At 42.8% G+C, this 17,330-nt stretch overlaps 2 protein-coding genes across 2 annotated transcripts in view; one reads left to right on the top strand and one right to left on the bottom strand.

Annotated features, from left to right (window-relative positions):
* The window catches only part of TEX10 (testis expressed 10), a 48,036-nt gene extending 35,625 nt beyond the window's left edge, over positions 1–12,411 (top strand). The window contains exons 15-16 of the mRNA XM_032946071.2: positions 669–921; positions 12,120–12,411. Coding sequence (XP_032801962.2) covers positions 669–921; positions 12,120–12,206 — 340 coding nt within the window. The 3' untranslated portion in view covers positions 12,207–12,411. The remainder of the gene's footprint in view (positions 1–668; positions 922–12,119) is intronic.
* A 382-nt stretch (positions 12,412–12,793) lies between these two features.
* The window catches only part of INVS (inversin), a 69,755-nt gene continuing 65,218 nt past the window's right edge, over positions 12,794–17,330 (bottom strand). Inside the window, exon 18 of the mRNA XM_032946069.2 lies at positions 12,794–14,382. Coding sequence (XP_032801960.2) covers positions 14,276–14,382 — 107 coding nt within the window. The 3' untranslated portion in view covers positions 12,794–14,275. The remainder of the gene's footprint in view (positions 14,383–17,330) is intronic.

The following is a 17,330-nucleotide window of genomic DNA, read 5'->3' on the forward strand; positions in this document are numbered from 1 at the left end:
TTTGTTGTTTTTTTGAGAGGCAAGCCTCGGCAGGCCTTTTTTTTTAAACCCAAGCAGGGGGCTAAAACAGACGAGGTGGTCGCGCTGCATGGTTAAGTGCGTCCTGAGGTGGCGCAAAACCTCGACGGCATTGCTCGCAGAGTCGTGACGCAAGTTGGTTTTCAACGGGACGTCCTCTCTATTTTCTCTTAAGGTCGGTGTCCTGGGAAATTTTGAAAGTCTTCTTGGGACATTCAAGTTAAAGATGATTGTGTTTAACCAGGTAGGAAAGAACTCAAGAGATCAGCATAGTCTTATTTTGCGTGAGTGACCTGGGAGGCATTAGTCTGCCCAGCAGGGGTGATAATTTACTGTGTGGTTTGTGTGTATCATTTTGGGGGAATTTTCGAATTTGGACAAATTTGGACACTGAAAAAACAATGGTCTCCTCTTGCGAATGACATCGGAGGATCTTCTAATGTCCACTTTGCAGGAGACAGTGCGTATTATCATAGTGAATTACACCCACAATAACATTAAAAGTCACGTTTTTTGTCGGTTGCAAAACAATACACCGCTCGACAATGCAATTGTTGGCCGATTGTGTCCTGCTGTTGCCCCCGACGTTGCCCGAGCTTGATGATCCATTTCCCTTGAGCAGCTGTGGTTGACTCCCCCGTTCCTTGCAGGCAGTGTGTGCTCGAGGCTTGCGAGTCCAGCCTGGCCACCCTCCCCGGCGCCTGCCCCGCCGTGCTGAGCTCCCTGCTCGAGGAGCTCGCGTCGGGAGCTCCGAGCGCCGGCGACAGAGTGCCGCCGGCGCCCCAGAGGGAGCACGCGCGGGCGCTCGCGCCGATGCTGCAGTGGCTGATGCAGGAGCAGCACTTGAGGCCTGTGGTGGCGCAGAGTGCACAGCTGCTGGGCCGGCTGGTGCAGACCGTGCTGGTACGTAAACTCCGTTCATTTATTGTGCCACCTGTCCTGGTTTTCTCAGGATATTCTTTTTGTCGGCGTAGCTGTCATGGGAAAGCTTTAAGTCATCCCGGGGGCATTAAAGTTCCCTGTTTTGTCAGTTGTGTAATAAAACACCATTCCAGGTGACATATGAACACATACTGTAGTTTGCCCCTCTTCCGGTGGTGCGAGATATTTTCCTTTACATGTGACACATTTTTTTTTTCTGATGGAGGTGGAAACCCAAATCGTGCACGATGTCTGCAAGAGGGACGTTTTAGCGTTGTCATGGGTGGGTGAAATATTGGTGAACAGAATATACAAAGATAAGGATCTGCTGCATAGCCTACGTAGACTGTTGGAGAAAATGCTGTTGGCAATCACGTATTAAAGCCGACATGGCCCAACATATCTCGGGTTTTGTGGCCATCACAATGCCCGGCTGCCTGTGTCTCCCCAGTGCTGATACACACCGCAAAAAGTCCTGGGCCTACAGGAGGCCCAGGACTGCTTCAGTGTTTCATTCAGTATTCATGTTAGCCATGGTCAGGAATTGAGCCACAGCTCCGCTATTTGTCTTGCAGTACGCACACGTCGAGGGAAAAAAGTGTCTGTATAAAGCAAGCCATATGAATGGTGCTCATGTCTGTAAGTGGCCCTGAGCCAGTGGTGGAAATTCCACAATCCCATCATGGATCAATTTCAACAGGATGACCACTACACGCACACACATCAAATTATATAATAATTATATATCTAAGTGGCTAAAAGGAATAATAATAAAAATAGTAAACTTATTATTCTTGGTTCTTTCGGTAAAGTCACATTGAAGGGAAACAATAAAATAATAAAATAAATAAACAATAAATTTCTCACGACGTTTCGCCTGCAAAACCTGATGATGACTGCTTGTGTTGCAGTCAAAACGTCGTGAGAATTTTATTGTTATATATATTTTATTATTTTATTGTTTCCCTTCAACGTGACTTTACCGAAAGAACCAAGAATATGAATCACTTATTTTTAAAATAATGAAATACCTGCTCTACATAGAGCACTGCCGTGAACATGCGTTTCTGTGTCACTGCCACTCGCCATTCCAGATCTCAAAAAAGACATCGTGACTAAAACACGTTGTAATTTATACTCTGTGCATGCCACCATTAGCATGTGACACAACCACACAGCACTGTCCGACTTGCAGTGGTACAAACCACCAGCACCTCATCGAGCTCTTCTTGAGTGATGTCACCCCCAGACGCCATCAACGTCTCTGCGTGCAATCTCCAATGAGGTGAGCCGGACTTGTGTCTCTATAAGAGAAATTGTTGGTCATTTTCCAGATGAAAAAAGTCGGGAAGATTATTCTATTATATGAGAGGAGAGCTATGCATGGTGGTTCACCGTGATATGGTTTCCTAGTTTAATTATGTATTTGTCTGAAAAGGTTTCTGCTGAAGGTAGATTCGGCTTTTCGTATGGAGCGGGACGTCATCTTGCCAAACGTCTGTCCTTGTCTGTTTAGAATGGAGCAGGATTTGCGTGAATTGGGATGTGTGCGAACACCATCTCATTTTTTGGCGAGAGCCGAGTCCTGTCGGGCGGTCTGGGCGATTGTTTTATTTTTTTTATTTTTGAAGAGGGTTAGGGGCTGCCGCCACCATCTAAGAAAAGATTGGCTGCCCTGTTGAAGAAGTGTTTTGCCTCGTCATGGTGATGCGGGAGGGGGGGGGCAGAGATTGGCTGGTGCGTGAGAGTGGCCGGGCTCACTGGGCAAGAGCGCTGCCAACGTCCTGGGCCTTTTGGAATGGGGGTTCCACTGGTGGCCATTTGTAAAGTAACTCAGTGGTCCACTGTGCGGCACTATAGGCCCGTATACTGTGGCTTCCACAAATGAGGCATTTGGTTCAGGGCCGTCCTATATCCACTTGGGTTCAAAAGATTGGGTGGCGAGAGGTGGCAGTGTCGTGGATTAAAAAAGGGAGTTGTTTCCTGTTCACTGCTGCTCTCGACTTCCCTTCCGCACCGCTGTGGATTGTCTGATCATCGGTGTCTTGAGGGCTGGAAGTGGATGTTCGGAGTCAAGAGTGTTGCTGGCTGTGAGCTGTCCTTCACAATTTCTGGACTATGCAAGATTATTGGCAGCCAGCGGTGACGTCACTGTTCGGCATGTGCGGGTGGTAGCACATTTGCCACTTGTTGCAGAGGTTCAAGGTTCATGGTTCGAGCCCATAGGCTGCCCTGATTGATGCTCTGGGTGTTTTAGTAAAAAGTTAAACTGCTGTCTGGCTCACAGTGGCTATTAAACCAGTGACATTTCCTATTCACAGTGGGCCATGTATTCCAGTGACGTGATCAAGCATTGCCAAATTTGAAAAAGGTACCACAAATTACTTAATTGGGTAAAAACCACATCAGCATTGTCACCTCTTGGCAAGACTGTCCAACTGTGAAACGTAGCACCTTCATGAAAGCCTTGGGCTATGAGAATAGCGCGAATACCACATGTACTCAGTCATTTTAAGATGGGCTGGATGAGATGAGTCCACCACCCTACGTTGCTGGGAGGGGGGGGGGGGGAGCTCGCCGCAAGGAGGTCTTTGCCACTTGCAGTCAGGGTAAGTGGCACACACTTGTTAGCCGAGTCCAATGGTGTTCGGTTGTTGTATCATATTGCCTCTGGTGGTTGAATAGGGTGTGTGTTAAACATTTTTAGGAGTGATGAATTGTGAAATCAGGCCATGGTCATGGGTGATCATCTCATGGAATGCCTGCCAAGGTGTAATGGGTTAGCAAACTGAACTCGAAAATAAAAGGTCACTTGTTATATTTTCCAATGGAGCAGTTGAGACAATGAAGCAGATTTCATAAATTTCTTCCCGACCTGTCCACCCAACAGTATAAATGGAGGTACACCTTTAATCAGTTATAAGCACATCTGTGGTGTAGAAAAGTGTGGAAGAGTAATCCAAATACAGAATATTTATCCTGGAGAAATCTGATGAGCTATGAAGCTGTTTTTCACAGATGTCCCGTATGGGTGGGTCTCCAGTAGGGGCGAGCCTTTCTAAAGGGCTATCTTAGATTTCTCTCGTCGGGTGAGGGTCTTTCGTTAGCAGCAGCTTATACCAGCATGAGAAGGGGCTATACATTTACCTTTTACCGATTGAGTGGTGAGTGGCAGTGCCAAGTAAAATAACTTATTTTTATGCAAATCCTAAAAAAACATCACATTCGATGGGCTTCAACATATTCATAATTTTTTTGGGCATCAGTGTGGGGGCATACTTGCAATCACTCCATGTTCATAGCGAGCATGACCATGTGTATGTATGTATGCGTGCCAAGCCAACGAGGGCCCTTCAAGTAAGGCCCCGTCTTTGTGCTGCTGATCTATGGATAGTACTCAGAATGAAACGCATGTCATTGGCGTCCACATCTCGGATGCATCTCGATAACACTTTATTAAAAGTGAAACGCTTATATTTCCAGCAATATTGCCGGGCCAGAGGCCCCTGACCTTTGGCTGACATCTTCCCAGCCACCAAGTTACTGTATTATCCTCATATATTCCTTTTGTTTTATTAAATCTTGTATATGTAGTTGAAACATGTAGACCTTATTTTCGATTGGCTTTAACCCACACTCTAGTTTTAAGGTTCCACCTTGCAAGTCTTTATTTTTTGTTGAAATTGCTCTTATTTCCTGTGATAAATGTTACAAAATGTGTTCGTATCAGCAGTTTTTGACTTGTCTTTGTAAAGCACCGTGCACCTAAAACTGTATTTCAATGATTGGTGTCGTCCAGAAATAGGAAACTCAAAATAATTGAATTTAGCAAACTAGTATGACACTTGGTTAAATTCTGGTAAGATGCAAGTTTTTGGCTTCATTCTCAAACAGCCATAATTGTTTGCATGTGATATTAAGAAAAAAATGTAAATACAGAACAGACCTGCTATGTGAAAGAAGCCCAGTAATTAGTAACATACATTGAAAATCTACCAGGAAAAATGTCCAAGCATTTCCAACAATGAAAATAACACAATAGCGTCGACAGGAAAATAAGCAATGTAGCACAAACGATGATATAATAATCATATCACGCATTAATATTTACACGTTTCATCTTCACCATAATTGGTAGCAGAGCAGGGAATTGACATTGACTTTTTTTTTATTTAAAAATGTCGAAGCATCGTTCTCAGAATTTCCCCCACATTGGTTTACAAATACGAGGAGCGGATGACATGTGATACAGTTTGTGAAGAGAAAGTGCTGCTGACATGCAAGTTGCACTCGAGGGTGCGTTGCTAAAGCAGCCGCAAAAGATCCGAGACCATCAGATGTATTCTGCACACAGAGCACTGCTCATTTTGGCTTCCACGATAGTTGAGCTATCGTCTGCGATAGCCAGGTCGCTTCTGAAATATAAGCTAATGGCTCAGTGGGCTTTATTTAACTGGGGAATGAAATATATAGTTATTTTGTGATTTGCTTACCTTTGCTATATTTTGCAGTCCTGTCATGTTTTTGTATTGTTGTAACTTTCTGATCTGACCCTACCGGACATTTATGAAAAAAGAGCTTTATAGCTCATTGGATTCCTCCGGTATAAAGATTCTGATTCTGTTTAGGCAGAGATAAGCCAGAGCCCAGTTACACCTCCACTCCTTGCACCGCATCTCCAGCACGCAATTCACGTTGCAGGTTTCACCCTCTGCATGTTGGGTGATCTACGCGATGGGGCTTTGATGTCCGCATGAGTGGCTGCTCTGTAATACCAGTTGGCTGTGCTTTCTCTTGGTGCCAAAAAGGCTGTATGATCTCAATGTTTTTTTCTCCCATCCTTTTTAATGCTCTTCCAAATAATTTTATTTATACAAGGAGAAGTTTCCGCTCTAATGGAGGCAATGTGTTTGAGCTCCCCTCAAGAACTTTTTATTACTGTCAGTAATGAAGGAAACCTGAATATTAAGGGTGGAAAATGTTTAACTTGTCCCAGATAGCTTCACAGCACAATTTGTTTTTGTCAAATTAAATGGCAGTTGCTGACAATATAGAGTTAAATATATTTGTTTTGAACGTGTGACCACTACATAAAAAGTGAAAAAAAACATACGTCTATAAATTTCAGTGTTTAAGAATACCAAATAATGGATTATAAATATATACAGGTTCATTATCTGCAACTGTTAAGAGAGGGGGCTTGGGCAGGCCGCGTATTCTAATCATGAAGTGGCAGCCGGGGAATGCAGCGTTTCCTACGGGGGCGCCTACCAAAGAGATGGAATTATGGAATCGGCTTGTGTGCAGGTGCTTGACGGATTATTGCATTGCGGGATTTAGAGTTGGTGATGGCTTTGGAGGCCTTCATCTAGTAGTGGACTGATGAAGGTTGATTATATAATTTTGGAACCAAGTAGAAGTATATACGTATTTCAGTAAAGAGCGTAAAAAGTGAACACGTGTGCATTGTCACATTCAACCAGGTGTAGGGAATCGTGCCAAATTTCTTTAAATGTACCCTATTCTAATTAACATGTTGCTTTTGTTCTGGGTGCATCTGCTGATCAGAATGGCACAAGATGACCCTGATGACCCTTGAAACACCCACATAGTAAATGAAAGTAATGAGACTGATATTAGAAGAGCCTAATTATAACCAGTTTTCACTGAAGACTATAATTTACGGAGAAATATTTGGCATGTTTGAACATTGAAAAAATTATGTTTTTAATTAAAACACTGGAAACACTCGGAACAATTAGGCTAGGAGGCCAAAACATTTGTGACACACATCCCAGCAAGACCACAAGAGAAGAAATTTATGCGGAGCTTGGTATTTCATAGGAACCTCTAAATTTCCGCTAATAAATTCCACTGGTCTTGCGTGACGAACAGCCATTTTCAGCTCGCGGTGCCCTGGCATAAACCTGGTCCCAGGTCCTTTAATTTAGCGAAAAGGAAAAACTACCACTTTGCATAAAGAATAAAGCTTTTTTCAGGCCAACTTGCTTGCACCTTAATAAGCAATCTTCCATGACTAAAGTGAGGCCATAGAAAGAGAACCTGGCTTCACCTAATGGCTCATAATCTTCCTCCTGTAATTAATGGTAATCTGTTAGCGGCTATCTGAAATTCCAGTTCAAAGATCTGTTTAATTAGGCCGGGTAATAAACGCCCCAGACAGTAGCAGAATAAGGCCGTGGTTTTGATTAATGATGCATGGTGTATGGTTCTTTTTGCAGCAAATCGCTGCACGTGCGAAATAAAGTGGGATCCAAATGCGTTTTAATGAGCGATTAATACAATTTTATTTCCGGCCAGTGTTTAAAAGCCAGCGCGAAAAAAATTCTTATTGTGGGATGCTTGTAATCTTTAACGCTGCAATGTGGAACTTCCTTATGCTTCGATGTGTGCTTATATTGTGTATACACACTTTCCTTTGTTTAAATGTATAAAGTCCATTGTTCACATCCTTCTACAGCTAAAACAGTGGTGGCTGCACTTGTGTTTTCCCCGCTTTCAAATTATTTTGTAATACTATGTAAATTTGTCTACATAGGCAATTATAAAACTGTTCGTTAATGTGTCATGCATATAAATGCGCCCGTTCTTAATTCAAGATAAATGAATTGCAATTCCTTGAATGGATCTTGCATTATATGTAGTGAGATAGTAGTAGTCTGTTCATCGTTTATTCTTTTCTGCACTGAAATATTTGTAATTAATATCCATCTATACAGGGCATCTAGACTAATGTGTTTTGCTACATATTGTGGCTGTATTGAAATTAAGTTGTGATTAAATAGCATCACACATTCAATTGCAAAATTAGAGTATTTACGAAAAAACTTCATGAAGTTAGTTGTTATTGTTTCTCAAGTGTTCATATGATTGTTTAAATATTAACAAAAAACTAGATTACATCTTAGGTTTTTTGTAGGTATCGAATAATAAAGGTGAACTTGTGTCCACCACTCCATTAATTGCCAAGTAACCTGTTCACCGTTATGAAAGTAAAAATGCTTGCATGCACTAATACGTTTATAAAATAAGAGAGAGAGAAACCGAAATTATTCGCAAATGGGAAATTTAAGCTCGGTTATTATCAGTAGCATGTTATTTATGACTGAATGAGAGCTGTTTGAGCTCAACAGTCTATTTCTCAAGAGACTTGGGTAAAAAATACAGTCCAGCAAATGTACAATCTTTTCTGCCCAATAATATAGTCTTGTGTATATACACAGTACCTGTGACCAAATCACTGAGAATGCACCTGATCTCATCAGATCTCGGACACTAAACAGGGTTGAGTCTGGATAGTGCTTGGATAGGTGACCACCATGCATGCCAGGTTGACATAGGCCACCGTGTGGGAGTACGCTTCGTATTGGGCAGTAGAGGGCAGTGCAGATAAATCCATTGCTGTATTGTATGTGCATGCTCTTCATGTCTAAGCTTTCCTGCCTTAATCCTCACTGACCAGCGTGGTGAAATATGGTTACATAATCCTCATGTCCCTTGCATCACGGCGAGGCCCTCATCCAGCAGTGATTGATTCTCGATGTACACGGCGTTGCTTTATGTCCGGCAACCCGGTTGGTATTTACATTTCAACAGAGCTGATGGCAGCACCGTGATGAAAGGTCCCCCGAGTCACACGACTCAACAGTAAACCCTCTCGAAGCCGGACTGATTTGGTGAGGTCGCCTTTTTGACGATAGGGGACGATGAATCTACAGAAATTGTGCCGGTTACAAATTTGTAGCTTTACATTTTTCTTATCCTCCTTTAGCTGCAAAGAACAATTACGAAGTGTTAATAAATGTACATGTAATTAACACGGAATTACGTATTTTCCAGATTATAACACGCGTTCCCCCCCCCAACCCCCCGTATTGTGAAGCAACATTTGGGGGAGGGGGTGCGTCTTACAATCCTCTAGATGTGTGTGTGTGTGTGAGAGAACAGATTTGTATAACTTTGTCTGTCCTCCAGACAGTCTCGTCCCTTCACCTGATGAAGGCCGCTTGTGTTGTGGCCGAAACGTCGTGAAAATTTTATTGTGTTATTTTATTTTATCAATTTATTATTTTATTCTCATTCTACGTGACTTTACCGAAAGAACCAAAGAAGTTGTATAACTTTATTGATACCGGGCACAAGTTTGAGGTGCATCTTAACGCTTTCCGATTCAGAGACGCCTGCAAGTTGCAGGGTGTGGGTCCTGTTCGCCTCTGAATCTCGGAATGCGCAAGCGGTTAGCCTAAATTTTATCTAGGGAGGCATAGCGCTATTATTAAACACATTGTACTCACCGCAGAGAACTGTCACGACATGACCGCGCTCTATGAAAGCTGGCGCCAAACTGCATGGCCTTGTGGGAGCCTCGGTACTGGTAAAGTTATTTGATTGTTTCTTCCCGTTTTGTTTTGACGATGTACACGTACGTCATCGGTACTGAATCGGAATTAAAATGATGGAGTAAACGTACGTCATCGGAACGGGAAAGGGTTAATTTCCTTAACATCTTGAAATAACATTGAATGCCATACATTTAATTTAGACCAAGTAATTGTTAGCTTGGATGTTTTGTAATTAAACACGTAAAACAATACTTGACTTGAATCAGGGTCATGTACACATCACCACGAAGCTGAGAGGTGGTCAGCACAGGAGGGTTTTGTGGCTGGCTTGACGACAAGTCCTGATACTACAGGCCGTTAATGTACGGTATTCATAACATTCCAAAACGCATATCTATTTCTTTTAAATATAAAAATAAATTAACTTCACAAAGTAATCCGTTAAACATACTGCTATGAAACATTGTTTTGTAGTAATTAATTTACAAAACAAATGTACAGCACAAGATTTATTCAAATCCATTTTTACCGTATTTTATAAAATAGGTCGAGTACAGGCAAAATATAGAGATTAAGATGGGTTGCCACCAGCAGAGTCCCCATTATAGTCTACCACGTGGTCTGCTGGTGGTGACCTTACACGCTCTCATTTTGACATAAATGTTATAAACTAAACACTTTTAAAATTCATTAAACTTTTTAAAACATAACATCCTTCAGCACACTGGCTTAATTGATGCATGAGCAGTGCTCCAGAAAAAGTTCTCGTTGAGAGTAGTTTTGCTTTAAAAAAATAAAATCCAGGGAGCCTTTTTTGGCATGACCCTAAATCTCGGCCTTACCGTGGTCCGACTTCGAGAGGAGTCACCGAAATGTAAAAGCAAGCCTTGCGTCGAAAACATTTGTATTGTGGGAATAAACGGTTGGTTACACACGTCTGTGCATTAATGCAGTGGGGGGGCCGATGCTTGCATAGTCATGGGACTGGCAAGGGAAAAGGAATCTCGCGGTGCTGAGCGAGCACTCGCAGTCTAAATTTTTTCGTTGCTGTATTAGCAATAAGCGCCCTGAGTGCCAGTTGAGCAATAAATACTGCTGCTGCTGCTGAATGTAGCCAGAAGGTGGCACAAACCTGCTGGATGTTTTTTTTTTTACCCAGCCAAGAATTCCATCAAATCACGCCTCCTTGTCTGGCGAGACAATGCCTGTGGCCATGCATATCTGCTTCCAGTGGTAATGCAGCCAAATGGGGTGCCACGGTGGCGAGATGTTAACTACCTCGCCTGGTATGCAGGCGGTCGTGGGTTCGATCCCGACCCTGTCGCCTGTATATTTGGAGTTTGCAAGTGCGCCTCGTGGCCCTGTGGATTTTTCTCTGGGTCCTCCGGTTTTCCCCTCCCTATTTAGAAACATGCGTTTAGATTATTTGGCTGCGATAAATTTCCACATTTCGATTTAAAGCTTTCGTGGCTGCAGGGATTCATATTATTGGTTCTTTCGGTAAAGTCACGTAGAAGGGAAGTAATAAAATAATAAAATTATCACGACGTTTCGATTGCAGCACAAGCAATCATCATCAGGTGTGAAAACCACAGCAAGAAAATTTTCTTTATTTGTATTATTTTATTATTTTCCTTCTACATGACTTTACCGAAAGAACCAAGAATATAAATTTCCACATGATAAGCCCCTTTGTTGAGCTATCATTTGTGGCCAGGTTGCTTCTGAAAAAGAGCTTTATAGGTCAGTGATTAAATATTGTCGACAATTTGGCTTTTCTGCATTAATGAAATGCCTATGAGCATTGCAAAAGAAACCTACTTGTTTTGTAGAAGTGTTTGAACTTTAAAATATACCTCTGTACCTTTAAAAGCATATATCGCATACCAGTGTGACACCTTTCATTTGGAGCTAAACCAGGTAGTTCCACTTTTAGAAAGGAAAGAAGTGCTATTACTGGAAAGTGCAAGGCCAAATTAAGTACAGTGGTCGATTTATGTCGCTTTAAAAAGCAGCGACATGCAAGCACATGACAAAGACCCTTTAAACGCTGCGACAGAAACCAGTTGGTGCTCTTTGTTTCTGGGACTCCCCTCTGAAACGCCATATTTGCTGGATCAAGGGGCAACGCTAAACGGCCCACGTTTAAAGGTTTTCGGTCCCTCTGATGTCTCTGCGTACTTTGTAATGCCAAATGAAAAAAAGAAAAGGGGAGGGCAGAGGAGAAGACATTTATAGTCTTGTCTGTAAAGGTCTCTTCGACTCTCCCAGGCAGCTAACTGTGAGTGACAGATTTTTTGTACCTGCACATCACTGCAGCCGAGCGTTTGATATGCTTATGACATTGATGTTTCTGACCTACAAAGCACGCCAGCGAAAATCAATGTCCAGATGAAGAATTGTGTGTTCTCTGCCATGCTAACGCACTGCAAACTTTCCTTATTAAACTTCGGGGCTTGCCCAGTGTTAAGTGCTCTTACCGGATTCATACAGCAAATTGGTGGCCTCCTTGGCTGACGGCAAAAACAGTGTTTAAACATTATTTAAGAGAATGCGTTTTTGCAGCCTATTATAAAAAGGGCAAAGCGGCTACCTGGCCCTATTATTAACTCCTTTATCCACTGAACTTGGCTGCTAAATTATTTAGCGGCACCGAAGCAACCACTACCTGCTGGGAGGCTTTCCTGAGCCAAACGGGATTTTGTTACTTGAACCATTCCTCCTTTCTTCCATCGCATTTTCTCCGAGGATCTATGCAAGGGCACCAATTTGCTTTTTTTTTCTAAATTGTTCATTTTCTCTGTCGGTCCTCAACAGGATGCAGGGGGTGCAGATTGCTGGGAGCAGTGGAAGACCGACTTGAAGTGCAACTTCACCGTGTTTATGTCTCAAAGCCAGGTTTGACATGAGCTCAGCGACATACAGGAAAAAGGTTGCGCATGATACGATTACGAAACATTTAGGATTTATTTTTACTCAAATGTGACCTTGCTGAGTCTGGGACCTGCTAATCACCAGTGAAGTATAGCTTCACCTAAAACTGTAATTTTGCAATATCATTATACACTGCAACAGGAACACTTGACAAATAAACTTTGGTGTTGAAAAATATGCCTCCAGCTTGATTTGTAGTCACTCTGAAGTTTTGAAAACTGTAAATGTTTGTTTAAATATTAAAATAATTGAGACGAATTATGACTTGTAAGCAGACTTGCTTGGAAGGAATGTTTAGTAGCTGCTGTAAATTCGATATTAAATACCATCCGAAACCGCTGCTTTTGTCATTGAGAGTAGTGGAACATTGGTGGAACATTCATTATTATGTCAAGAATTATCTCAAACAAATAGCACTGGGTGAAACAGTCATGTTCAGAAGTACGGTACAAAAAAAACCCGATTAAGAACAAATAAATAAGACATATGAATTCATCGTAGATACACCGTAGAGCAGTATCCTCTCCATCTATGTTAAGACGACTCTTCAAGCCAAGTGAAAAAAAGACAAATTTAATTTCTAAAAAGGTCAAAACAAGCAGTGTTATGGTTTCCGTAGATGTATGAAGTCCAAAAAAATAAAATAGCTATTTTTTTAAAAGGAACATTTATGAAAAGTTTCACATACAAATCATTACAGTGTGGGTATGAAGCATGTTACAAAGTTAATAAAAATTTAAAAATTGATAACGTATAAAAATGAAGCAAAAAAAAAAGAGGCTTTTTAAAGGGACACATTAAAAATTGCCAAGGACTTGTGATTTACAACCTTCAAAAGTATTCTCAATCAATCACACTACAAAAAGGCAGATATATGTATTACGTACATGCAGAAAATGAACCTCATTTCATCATGCATAAATAATATATGCTAAGACTTTTTCTCCCCCCATGGCGGAATTGCTCCATCAATCCTGGGCTCCCTGATTAAGGCAGACTTTACTACTAACTCTGTTAAAACCTGATTTAGCGTTTGTGTGCACCACTCCTTCATTTAGCGGCCCCCGCTGGCCGGCACATGTTGCGGCCATGTTTCATATGTAACGGAGCGTGCAGTGTCCCTTATTGCACAGTTTAGGCTGCACAAAATGGGAAGCAATTTGTATGATTGGCCACCGGAAGCTGTGCTCTACCTAAACAGGATTTTCATTGTATGTAACCAGTGAAAGACACCGTGATCGTTCCGGATATATTTCACAGCGGCTTGACGCGAAAGGGGAGACTGCTTACAATGAGTGCACACCGGCGATGGGCAACAACCTGCCCCCGGGCCTAATTTAACAATCAATTGCGAGAATAGGTAAGTAAGGCATGCATTCTGTGCATTGCAATTGATCCAAACTCAATCTGGTCCTGTCCCCAGAGCGCAATTGGACCATTCACAATGCCTGAAATGTGCTGTTCACCTGCCCGGTTTTAACAATTCAACATTAATTAGGGAACCTGCCTATTACCGGTGTACAGCGTTCCTCCGAGGCTGTCCTTTGGGAAAGCACTGGTGGCGTTTGCCGCCTCTTAACAGTTTGTATTGAAAAATATATGATCGCGCAAAATATTTTTGGCAATAAAACGGTTGATTTCAAAAGTTTCTGCGGCAGGTAAAAACGTTTGTCCTCAAAGGATGTAGTGCTTTGCAGGAAAGTATGCATAAAAGAGATCAATTGCATAGAATGTTTGTCGTACCTGTGTTTTGTAACAATTACACGAGGTCTACATTATGAAAGTCATCATTTACAAAAGGTACTTTTGATATATTAGCAGTTTGTCATCAAAAGTAAAAAAACAAAATAAATCCTCGTACACCACAAGTAACTAGTCTCCTAGAATCGCACCGACTGCAGTCGTCGCCATGCAGGACGCGCTGGCCTCCGCAGCCCCCCCCCTCCTCTCTCTCTCTCTACGCCCCACGTCGACTGTCCCCGCTGTCCGCCGCCTTCACCACCTTTCCCCTCTTCCCCCCCCCCCCGTCACGAAGGCGGCTACGATGAGGGCAGCTTGGCGCGCGTCGAGAGGACCTCGGATCGCGCTGACGACATGTTGTAGGAGAACTGGCGTGGGTTGTTGACAGCCTCCAGCAAGTCGCCATCTGAGAAAACGCATAGGAGGAGAGGGCAGGGGGGGGGGACACGCACAGATTAAACGATAATCAAATCAAGGCATGGTATACGTAAAAATACTACTCTGACTTGTGATGTGCACTGTTAGGATGTTGTAGATGGCCTATACAGTACATATTTTTCAGATATGCAGGTGATCACTTGGTGCTTGTTTTTTGCGACATTGCAGACGAGTCCCCAGTGGTCACGTTCGCCGCAGTGAATCACAGTCTGCTTGCATCCATTGTTCACATTGAGCTTTGTTCTCAATTGGATCCGGCGATGGGAGGGGTCGTGCTGGCGACATGCATATGCGGCGTCACAAATGTCTGTGTTAAGTGGCAAGGCTGGTGCTGTGTAAACTCGTTAATGAGAGTTGCCTGCAGCTCTTTCGTGGAAAGGTGGTGAACAAATGTTTGCCCCAAACCATAAACTATGGGAGTTCCATTGACCAACAGGACACATGATCTGGCACTCATGGAAGCATTTAGTGGCTTCCAGCTGTACGTGCAGTGAATTGTCTGCACTTGCACACAACGGCGCTACAGACATTTGCAACAGGGACACACGTGTGTGCACTGTATCAAAACAGCCAATCACATTAAGGTTTCTGACAATGCTACTGCATTTTTAAAGCATTGAGAAGTGTTTCACAAATAATGGCTGAGCTTATTTTGCTCCTGTGGTTAATAAGGACAAAAAAAACCCAAGACAATGTTTATATATTCACCTGGAAATTTTTTTGATTTTTTCAAAAATGCAAAGATTATGGCAAGCAGCATCATATAACAGCAACAAAATCACGTGAACTTGGCAAGCAAAAGTGCTGAAATGTGTGGCAACAATTTTGTGTTTGCTTCATTTATATTCCCTCCCTGAAGTTTTAAAATTGTTATTCGAAAAAAAATTCAAATCTAGCAGCTTAAAGTATAATTATGACAATTCCATTTGAAACCTGGTCTTCCAAATAACACCATTTCTTTGGACATTGAAATAATCATGCAAAGTATCCAGAAATGATTAATTTCTTGTGAAATTAATCATTCCTGTGAATTAGTACATAAGAATGATACACGGATTCAAATCTTCAAATAAACTACATAATGGAAAGATCAATGGGAAATGTTTTTGTAAATCAAAAGAACATTCAATGAAAATACTGCAAAGGGAATTGTGTGTGAATGCAATGGGGTGGTGTTGAGTGACAGCGGGTAAGCATCTTAATCGTGGGTATGCTGTGTGATGTGCAGTTACGAGGAAGACGCATCGCAATGTGTGAGGAGCACGGATGTTGCCTGATTAAGCAGTCGGCCACATACACACGCGGAAACAGAAAAAAAAACACCCTCTGCCTGCATATTCAGAGTTCGTTGCTGGCCTGCTTAATTTGAATGGGCCGACATTTAGATGACAGTCTGGTACGGATAAAATATGTTCTGTGTGGGGCCCGTGGTGCTGCAGTGCACAAACCTGACACAGCCTCGCTGGCAGTTTCCTCCCGAGGTGAAAATCATTCAGGCTATTAAGCATGGGCCCCCTAACTGCCTGACAGTTCCTGAGTAATTAGCCAATTAACGATCAGATGTTGCCATCTGCAAATGACAGTAAGGCCCTGCAACTGTTGGGGAGGGTGTGAGGGGGGAGGAGGAGGGCGAGTGGGGTCTGGGAAGGTGGGGGCAATCCATGCTGGAATGCAGGCCACAATACGCTTGGCTGGACATGTGGGGCTTCTGGCTCTCATTTTATGATTCATTCAAAGCTCCTCCTCTCCGCTACACACATTACATCCTTCCCTTTGAGCTCTGGAAGTGCCGCTTGTTCAGCAGTGAACACTAGTTTTTGGGGGAGCTACGGGGTTCTGGGTTTATCAGTCCTGTCACCGAGGGGGCTGGCAGTAGCTTAGCTGGTGGCAGAGATGTACTATTGTCAATGCCATCTGCCCAGTACCATTAAGTTAATATATACATTTACAAATGCGACTTGACGTTTTGACCTGGCAGATTATTTGACAGGCCTGCAATTGTAGCCCTTGTAAAATTGCATTTGCAGTTGCTACATAACTATTTTGGTAACCCCCATATTAATTAATGAACCAGCATTATTACCCATATCAGTAACATGAAAACAAAACATTAAGTGTTGAGTTTAACTAAGAATACGTATTAATTACCCAGGGAACCAGTTTTTTTCGATGAAAACAAAATCCTGTGAATATTTAATCTCGGCCAATTAATTACTCATTAGCAAAGAGCTACAGTTAACCAGTTCCTCGTTCCGTTGCCACTTTGGTATGGCTGCGGCAAAAGGTGCCCGCCTCCTAATTATATCACGGCTCCCCCCCCTACCACGATGTTGTCTAACAATGTTCACATTTAACGCAGAAAGCCATCGTCGTTCCTGGGCTGCATCGCCGCTGTGCGAGCGTGCAGCGGCCGCACGGTGGCGTGAGTTCAGATGAGTGCCACTATGATGGAGTGTTAGCACTCTGCCCTTGGCTACAACCTCCCCTGACATGTAATAGAGCCGGGTGAAATAAGCAGCTTCCTCCCACCCAACGCTGCGCCCATAAAAACCTATACAGAAACAAACTGTTTACAAGCGTGCTTAGCGCGGACCCGCGAGGCCTGGCTGCCTGGGCATTCATCATAGTCAGCCATCCGCCTTCTTGCCCTCATTCTGTGCGAGCGCAAGTGCCTTGTAAAAATGCTTTATGTGTTTCCGTTTTAAAGACAAGACATGCATGTTCATGGACTATGACTGCGGCAAAGCACTTGACAGCACTGTTATGGACTAGTACTCATGCTGAAATACACTCGGCAGCGGGGCTAGACACACACATTAAATAGCCATGTACGTCTCCATAAAAAGGTATTCCGGCCTGACGGGAGGGCATTTATTGCTGTACATAATGTCAAGACAGTGCCTGGGAAGGATGCAA

Source organism: Petromyzon marinus, chromosome 4 (assembly GCF_048934315.1).
Source record: "Petromyzon marinus isolate PM22_M1 ecotype Great Lakes invasive population chromosome 4, UKy_Petmar_22M1.pri1.0, whole genome shotgun sequence".
In the NCBI taxonomy this organism is placed as follows: Eukaryota; Metazoa; Chordata; class Hyperoartia; order Petromyzontiformes; family Petromyzontidae; genus Petromyzon; species Petromyzon marinus.